This window comes from Botryllus schlosseri, chromosome 14 (assembly GCF_051294905.1).
Source record: "Botryllus schlosseri isolate E-star chromosome 14, Bs_hap1, whole genome shotgun sequence".
Taxonomy (NCBI): domain Eukaryota; kingdom Metazoa; phylum Chordata; class Ascidiacea; order Stolidobranchia; family Styelidae; genus Botryllus; species Botryllus schlosseri.
This window is the reverse complement of record NC_137249.1, coordinates 7,783,479-7,793,089: the sequence shown is the minus strand read 5'-3', so window position 1 is coordinate 7,793,089 and position 9,611 is coordinate 7,783,479. Positions and strand designations below refer to the sequence as shown.

General features: G+C 42.7%; 3 protein-coding genes across 5 annotated transcripts in view; 2 read left to right on the top strand and 1 right to left on the bottom strand.

Annotated features, from left to right (window-relative positions):
- The window catches only part of LOC145455100 (insulin-like growth factor 1 receptor), a 187,123-nt gene that overhangs the window by 9,506 nt on the left and 168,006 nt on the right, over window positions 1–9,611 (top strand). The window lies entirely within an intron of this gene.
- On the top strand, window positions 218–2,120 carry LOC145455122 (uncharacterized). The gene is made up of 2 exons (XM_080333081.1): window positions 218–1,101; window positions 1,614–2,120. The coding sequence occupies exons 1-2, from the start codon at window positions 637–639 to the stop codon at window positions 2,076–2,078; spliced, it is 930 nt and encodes a 309-aa protein (XP_080189207.1). The 5' UTR covers window positions 218–636; the 3' UTR covers window positions 2,079–2,120.
- Window positions 6,100–9,611, bottom strand: part of LOC145455837 (insulin receptor-related protein-like) — a 59,570-nt gene continuing 56,058 nt past the window's right edge. For both annotated transcript variants that reach the window (XM_080333855.1, XM_080333854.1), the window contains one exon: window positions 6,100–8,944. In XM_080333855.1, coding sequence (XP_080189981.1) covers window positions 8,317–8,944 — 628 coding nt within the window. In that variant the 3' untranslated portion in view covers window positions 6,100–8,316. The remainder of the gene's footprint in view (window positions 8,945–9,611) is intronic.

Here is a 9,611-nt window from a genome sequence, read left to right as displayed (position 1 = left end):
GACCATTCACAGTACTCTCAACGTACATTGCAATGTCCTCAATTGGCACCGTATTTGTTGCAATGGGTTTTCCTTGGTTTTGCTCCTCGGGTGAAAGACGAATTGCAGCTCTGACCATATTGGCGTTTTGTGCATAGCCCACGGCCACAAATGATACTTGCGCATTTGCGCAAAAAGTATAATCGCTACAAACGACCGAATTAAATTGCAGTTCAACCTTTGCGAGTCTATTTTTATTGGTGCACGATGAAGTGCTCGGAACTACAAAGGATGCAGAATTCAGGACTCGAATGTTACTGATAGCACAGAGGATTGTTTGGGGCGGGGTATCCGTAATCAATACAACAAAAAAGGCGACAGCTGTTGGATTTACTCAACGGCCGGTTCATATTTTAGTCTACAAGCATTTTTCTTTAGATACTGTAGCTAGGATGATTGAAAAAGTAGACATATGAAGGTGGCCATTATAATACCTATAGCTAGCACTTCACGGCGAGCGAAATCTGTAGAGTAATCCGCAAAGAAGTATCCATGCTGTACTACCTTTGATACCTTGAATTGAGATTGTACGATTGGAGGAGCCAACTACATATTGTTACATCAACCGATCTCGCACCTTCGAACTTGGAAAACGGTATGGAAACGATAAAGTGGCATTCATTTCTGTTGACCGGCGTGTTTCTTCTTCATGTGATCACTCCGGCGGCCTTTTCTGAAAAAATATCATATTTTGAATCGACGTCGGTGAGCCGGCTACTATGGAGTCGAATAGGCACAGTATGCATGAAGAGAAATCTGACTTTGAGCTACCGTATCGTGTACAACGCAGACCGAGGCTGCTGTCCAAAACTACTGCTTTATAGCGATCGACAATATCAAACGCTGGTTTACCAAGAAACTATCGACATGTTCAATGCAAAATCGCGCATAGGATTCGCGAAGACAGGTGAACGAAAGAAAAATTATTCTGCAATTGACATCATTAAAAGGTTGCACGATACTGAAGATGATCTCATGAGCAGAGCGCAAACTAAATTGGAGCGGACATACTCGTGTGCTCAAGTTAAGAAGAGTCGTATGCAAGTGCTCGACGAGTCTCAGGTAAATAGGTAGGTCTCTTTTATTCATGTAGGAAACTGGGTACGTTGTCAGTTACGATACGAAACTGCTGCTATAGTAACAAGACCAGCAAATGTCCATCTGATGGCTATCATTCATGGCACTTAATAAGAAGGTAACAAATCATAAAGACTTCCTGATATCATTGCTATCGGATTAATTTGCGCCTTCATGCGGGTTTGACAACATAGCTTATCCCTGCAATTATGGGATCGCCGCTACAATGATTATGAAGTGAAGTCAATTTATATACAGCTCTACTGCAACTATAATCGCCAATCAAGCTAAACGCGGCAGATATATTCTACCTCTTGTAGGAATGATGGTCATGTAACTTGATGAAAGCAGTTCCTCAACTGCATGATTGCGACCGCAAATTTGCTTATTCTGACTGAACAATGAGTGAACATGAACATGAGCATGAGCAATGAGCATATCAACAGGCTTCGTGAAACTCATAATACAGTGTTGGAAAAATGACCTGTACCTTTCAGGTGGTGAAGCTGTGTCAAAAAGGATCGATAACGATTGGAAATAATGGCAAGTCCTATAAAATGTGCGAAGGCAATATCAAACTAATGGAAAAAGTGTCTCTTCCGAACATGACTCTGACTGAATCTTGGTACGGTGGGGAGGCAGATCCTAAAACAGACAGAAACCCAGAAGAAAGCACATGGGTTGAAAACACGTGGCACATAGTGTTAACGAATTGTCCCAGCAACGGACCGCTGCAAATATCTTATGATATCGCAATTGATTCCATCGACAACCTCGGCAAGTCGGAAACAGGCATGGCATATCGTGACCCGTCATTGGAAAGCAGGTGCCCAACGATCATGCTTCCATATCAATTATCTTCAATAAAAGAGACGAGCAGAGGTGCCCGACAGTATGCGCAAGAATATGGAATATTTTGTTTGTGTCTTCTTTGTTATGGCGTCATTTTTTCGATCATATGATTACAATATCGAATTACCAAAATATAACCGCAGTAACACTCAGATTCGCACCATCGCGACGCGAGAAGAGATGCACTGCCAATAACTTGACAGGGCAGGTATTGCGAGTATGGTGTGAACGTGAGGTTCACGTTCGCGTTCTGTGTGTGAACCTCAGAAATTTAGAGGTTCACGTTCACAAACGAACCTTGGTAGGTTCTGCACTGTGAAACTTTTCATATATTACAATTTTCCACGTCATTATAACATTGTTGGTTAAAATCCATAGCATTTCAACTGCGGGCCACTCTATGCATGATGCTGGCAGCATGAAAGAATCAACACTAAACGAGCATGCACCTTGACCATCACAAAGATTTTACTTCCTTTGTTACAAAAGTTTGCTCTAAATATCCAGTTTTCCGTTTGTAAATATCTAGTGACTCTCTGCTGTGAGCTTGACCAGCAATCACATAATATCAAGAGCGGAATACGCAACAGTATAGTCAGCGAATGATGCTTATTCAACCAATCAGTGAAATTCATATAAAAGAATACATCGTTGTTCTGTCAAAATCTAGCAGGCGTACGGGGACCATCTTGATTTGATGTGTTTATTGTATCATAAAAGACAAATCTGTGTGATTGGGGTGTTAGCTACACCTGTATAACTTGTTAATGCGATAATGTCGGTAGCAAGTATAGAAACCCTTTTACACTCTGCTCAATAACAATGTAGCAATACTCTGGTCTGACCTCGACCGTTAAGGCGTAAGCTTATATTCCCTTTCCAGTCTTCGTCGAAATTGTTGGCAAAGCGACGGAAGGTATTGATTTTATGGGATTATTATATCATTTAATTGCTCCAGCAGTTGATATATAATAAGCGACGCTTAAAAGTCAGTATGCACTTCAGCATTGTGGCATAATGTGACCCGAGTCGTCGCTAGGTATCCTGTTGTACATTAATGATAGGGTTACCATATTTTAGAAAACTGAAAATAGGACACTTTTTCAGAATTGCAAAACCGGAGAAGAATTCTAAAAAAACGGTAAATTTTTCTCACTTTGTGGTCGGTTGACTAAAAAAAAGGCCAACTTTCCGCCAAGCTCCCGAAATACCCGCCGGAGCGTCACTTCGGTGCTGATTTACGCATTTCAGTCGCATTTTGCTATAAATATGACCTACATTCTCAAAAAAGAGGACACTTTAAAAAAAGTCAACAAAGAGGACAAATCCTCTTAAAAGAGGACGTATAGTAATTCTCTAATTAATAGATATATATCACTTCACTGAAATGTAGGGTTGGAATTAGAAAAATGACGTCACGTGACGTCATGAGGTTCACGTTCGCGTTCACACGAACCTGAACCTTTCTGAGGTTCACACCATCCCTAGTATAGAGTTCAACGACCTAATATTAGGTACATAATACAGGCCTGCATTCCAAAATCACGCCATACTAGGCTCGCATATCGAGTACGCCGGTCCGGTTTTCCACGAACAGCTTCCGTTGGGTTAACCTTTTTAACAAAATTTTGTCAACTTCCGCGTCAGTTCTAGAAAAAGCCTGTTTGAACGTGTACTTTGTGGCGAATTGACCTTTTAAGTCGTCTCCATATATTCGCCTATCACTCAAATCAAAAAGACGGCCGATTGCGAAAAAGAGGCCGTTCGGTTCGGTTTATTAGCAATTTTATCAGTTCAATACGCCACAAAATTTGGGATATATTGAAAAGATAGGAAGGTATCGAGATGACTTGGGAGTAGTCTTTGAAATCAGACACCCACGCCAATTCGGGCGAACATTTTTGTTTTATTGAAAATATAAGACAAACCCTCTTACAAGGGCATTTGGTATCCCTAACTAACTACGTGGTCCACCTTTCACTACAACGTGATGGGTCCATGTTCCGTCGCGTGCGACGGTATCGGACGAGGATAGCAAAATACCAGAGGTGGTCAGTAACGAAGTACTTCTACTTTTTAGAAGTACTCAAGTAGTTTTCCTCTACTTCTGGTACTTACTCAAGTAGATCTGATTTTCGCTACTTCTACTTCTACTTCGTAATATTTTGTGATCTACTTACTTACTTTTCGCTATTTTCAGTTTGTCAAGTAGAAGTAGTTCAATCTTTCAATCAGGAAGATAACCTGAGAAATTTCGTGGCTGTTTTCACGTATCAGTATCAACATTTAATTGTTATAAAGCCAAGAATTTTCGTCGCGCTTCGCGCGCAGTGGATACGGATTGTCCGGTATGATTCCACGAAAGTATCGGTGAATATAATTTAGGTGGCGAGTTGGCGTGGTTCCGTTCACACCACATTGTCGCCCTTCGCCCATATGAAATAATTCATCACAGTATATATGGCTCATAATAACGTTCGAAACTGATGTTACTTGTCATATCGTAATCTAGCATGTCCGTCCATGGCGTGTCCTAATCTGGAATAGTGGTCTCCGACTTTTTTTTTAGTTTTAGAGCTGTTTTAGCGTACCACCTTTGAAAAATTTCTGGACTAAAGGTATGAAATACATGTTCCGCTTTCAGAAGCAGTATTTATATTTCACTTTTAATTCCCAGTAACATAACATAACATAACATGGTTGGGTTATATTTTTATCTGAACAAGTCACACACAATGTACAATGCGATAAGACACAATGCGATGTCATGAACAGATAGGAGGGTGTAGAACGACACGCATCAGTAGCGATCCTTTACTCTAACATCCACCTCGGCCTAGGTGCCCGATGTCACAGTTCTTTTTCGATGTTGATCGATTTTGAAGCCGCGGCCCTTTCCACTAGTTTTTTTCCATTCTTTGTGAGTGCTTTCTTTCGTCGGGTCTTTTTTCAGGGCTTTTTTGTCGCCGTAAGAACGGCAACGGCAGGGGAAGAGGAGCCCAGATAAACCTCCGACGGGAATCGAGCGCGGTTTGCCTGCGTGCTGGGCGCTTATCGTAACCACTACACTATCTCCCCTGCTATCTCCCAGTATCATATACTTTGAGTTATAATTAATATCAGCTCTGTCTGGATAACATACATGTTGAAGTATAAAAGCAAGTGTATTATAATGCCTTTAATTTTCGGAAATAAAGCTACACGATATGGCATTTTTACGGTCCACCATATTTTCTATTAACATTTACTAATCGCGCGAAGTGTTTCCACCGTATCCTATATCACTTCTCCGTATTGCTCTTCGACTAAACTATGGGCCTTATAATATGGGGGATGGTGCCGTACCAAGCTATTTTATAAAACGTGCTGTTCGAGAAAACAGAGGATTAGTATCGCATTTCCATATCAATACTATCATTTTCATCCCATGATGTTGACGAATGATTATGCTATCGAAAATTGGATACCTGCTGGTATGCATCAATATGAATCAAGCTCGTCACCTTTCGCATAGCTCAATTTGCACCTTTTTACAATCCATGTGAACGAATTAGGATCGTCTTCACAACTACTTACTTACTTGAGTACTTTTAAAGTCAGTAAATTCTACTTCTACTTCAAGTAGTTTAGGTTGCTTACGGAAGAAGTACTTCTACTCGTACTTGAGTAGATTTTTTCGTCGCTACTTCTACTTCTACTTGAGTAGCTTTCTTGACTACTTTGACCACCTCTGCAAAATACCACCAATCTCACAACCTCATCTACTGCATTCACCCGCCGCAGAGTTTCCAGTTTTGAACCGAGCATAACGCTACTTGATGACCTCTTCGCTGCCTTGGTAACCTAACGAGGCTCAGCCTGGAAGCTAGCAAAGACAGCAATCGCTTTCGTCAGACCCAAATATAAAACTAGTTATAGATATCCCAGAATCAACACGCGATTTCGCCCATCCAAGTCTGCTAATATGATTTGCTGACATGACTTTTAAATCACTAATGTCTGTAACGTGACCACTGACCACCTGAAATATGTGCTCGTAAACCACACTACCCCTAACGTAGTTAACACGTAGTTAACCAGGCCCAGAAAATCGTAGCTACTCCGTCAATCAACAGTCAAAACCAAACGCAATCACGCCGCATTCGTCGTGTATTAAAGTTTACAATACGAAGGTAAGCGACCAATACAACTAAAGAGAGAAAGGAAGAAAAGCATCAGATTAAAACACATAACATAGATAAAACATGAAGCGGACATGACCGAAAAAAAGATATCACCAGAGCCTCGAAACGCGGCCCCGAGTCACGGAAGTCCCCAGGACCAGCTGCTTACGTCACATTCTGTGTTTCACGGAGTTTTGAGCACCAAACGAAGCACCGTTTTGTGAGACTTCAAACAAAATCAGATAATAGAATTTTTTTCGGTGTTACGCGACAGAATGAACTACAGACGCAGATTTTGGTTGCTTTATTGGGTTTGGACCATACTTGGACAACTAGAACATTTTCAGCTTTTCAGAATTAGATTAGAATCAGAATTACTGAATTCGAAAAAACTTGGAAGAAATACAACAGAAATTAAGGTCAGTTCATAATAAATCAGAATTCATTCTTATATAAATGAGAATGGCAAACGGCAAAAAATTAAATTACTGGGCATTTCCCCCTAATTAGTGTAATTGATATTAAAAGCATCTAGCCGTCCAAGTGTGGCCATTGGGTCGGGACCGTATTATCGAGATCACCTCCTACAGCACGGATGAAGAAATGAAAATAATAGTGAGCAGCATATTCGATGTAAAAAAAAAAGTGGAAATTTGACGATAGCAGCCTCGAAAGGAATCCCACACGAGGGTTAGTTACCGCGGTTGGTAACAGCTGTTCAGTGCTGGCGTGAGATTGGATGAGTGTGTCAACAACGTGGCCGAGCCCACTAATCCATCGATAGTTTTGTAGTTACAAAATAGAAAGCGGTAATTAAAATAAATATAATAAAAACAATAAGGAAAATGAGCAACCGAAACCGAATAAAGTGTCTCAAACACATTCCGACGAATGTCAGCAAACGTTCCGCTACGAAAATAAAAATACGTATCTTAGCGACGCAGAAGACGGGGCTGGTTTGCGTTACCGCGTAACGCGCAATTGTATCGCCGACGCGATTCGGCAAGTTTTTAAAAGCGGGATCATATCTGAGATGATGGCATCACGTTTGAATTCAACACCGATTTACAATTCAATCGCGATACAATTAACAGAATGAAACTGAAATTTACAATGATCAAAACGCGTTTGAGTTGTATGCAGACAAATACTGTCACGCGAATAATAATAATCGGGGCGTTCCAAACGATAAACACGGCACCGTGTACGATTAGAAATGAACCAAGGGATTATAATGGAGGCCATGGGTGAGAGAAAGCCGTGCACACACACGTCACAAGGCAGCGTAAAAAATGGCGCCAAAACGAGCTTAAAGAAAAATAATCGAGGGAACTTTTCGAAACAGTATGAAACCATCGGAACGGAAAACGCTAAAAAGGAGGCCCTTTTCGGTAAGGCGTGGCAGAGTAAGTGTGAGAGAATGCTGTCGGCGAAATTTGCATGCATGCATCGACCAGGCGTTTCACAGAATGCGATCAACAGTAGGCCGTCGTCTTAGTCGGAGGAATTTAAATAAAGTAGAATTTTGCTTGTGGAATTATACGCACCGGTAAAGGCGCATCCATAGTTTACAGTCACACCAAAAATGCGTCATCGTTATTTAAGGGGCTGAACATAATTAGTGATAGTCAGACATTCGACTCGAAGATAAATACTCAATACCGAATCAAATCACCTATGTACTTAGATTTTGCCCAGCATCAGTCATTTAGAGCAGTGTATCGCCGCCAGAGACACGCAACAGCCTAAAAAACGAGCCGATATTGCCATTTTCAAACTATTCCACGGGAACTGTACAGTGTACACCGTACAAGCCCATAGCGTGCCAAAGGCTCTCGTCTTGTGGTCGATACTCCGTAATGAAAAGAAAAAGTGCATGCGATCCGGGATGACTGGCCCATGGGGCTTGTAGCCTTGATGAGGTAGGGCCCGCAGAATACAATTCGGCCAGGCCGTAAAGTAATGGTAGTCAACCCGCCGGGAGGAAGTGTATAACTGTTTATGCAATACGTTTTTTCGCGAGGTAAACCACACGGTTCCAGGGCGGGGCTCCTGTAACTTGTCACATGACAAAGTCAACCCGTGTATCACCACCTTCCGGCGCGGGTAGAGATATGAATAGCACAGTGTGTTCCCATCGCCTTCAAAAACAAATAATTTACCGGGAACACCAGCCTGAACAGGGTCAGCACGTGGTCGACGCCGTGTGCAGCACATGACCCGTGTCCCGCCTGTCGAATGGCAGCAATCCGTGGGACTCGGTGGGCGTGGACGCGCTACTGTGCGACGTAGAGTTGTCGCACATGTTCTCCCCTAGCCCAGACTCGAGATCGTACTCGTAAGACTTGGATTTCCGCCGCCCGGCACGATTCTTGTGCCTGACCGGGGCAGCATCCCGTTCGCTTCTCACAAAAGTCCCAGAGTCTCTAGCGCTGACATACCCGCCTCTTGACAAGCTCTCATCAGACTCATTTTCATAGGAGCTATCGCTGCCGTATTCATTCTCTCTCGAAGACCGGGACAGCCCCGGTAGTGGAGACCGGGGTGCAGTGGTCGACATTGTGTTCATGGACCTCTCGTCGTTGCACGGGGCCTCGGCGCTCTCCCGTTCGAGCGGGATCAGGGGCCGGGTCTCTGGCGTGCCGGGCTGGTGATTTGAGTTTTGGTTTCGGTAATAGTCGTTGCCGTTGATGCCGATGCCGTTGGGCTGGGACGGTATTGGGGATGTCCCTGGGTCGTCGCACGCGTATGATGCGTCCATGTGTTCCGAGTAGGTATGTCCCGTCTGCATCGGCGGGTGGCTGCGGATCGGACTGCAAATGAAAATTGATTTTAACTGAGTATTCTGCGGACTAGTTTTCTGGGATCCAAAAAAAGCCATTGACGATCTTGGTGTTTTTAGTTCAAGGTCATCGAAATTTTGTCTATATCGCAGGAATAGGACGTTATAAATTTTTGTCCTTGATGTTTTTGCGGCATATACACTGGCTCATGATACACACACACTACACACACACGATCTGTACATATGCATACCATGTGCCGTTGGACGAGGAAGGTGCAGATATAGCCTTGTAAGGCTTATAACTCTTGCACCGCCCCTCCATGCTATCCTGACAATGCAGAGCGCTAAGCGGTGTACCCACGGAAACCAATCATATCTTTGGTCTGACCCAGTCAGGGATTTCAAACACATGACCTACCGATCAAGAAGCCGGACGCTCCACTACGCTATCTTGCATCAACTTAACTCAGAGAAAAGTAATTAGAGCGAATAATATAATGACTTTCATTTTGCTATCATCGCTCAGTATGCAAAATTAGTATTTCAGCATCACGAGCTGTTGACTGTTGAAGCAAAAACGACTTCAGTCAGCAAAACAAGTGGACTAAATCTACTTGAGTAGTATGTAAACTTACAAGCGCTTTGTTACTGATGACCTCTAGCTTTTAAGGGGGGATAGGATATCCCAGGCTTGA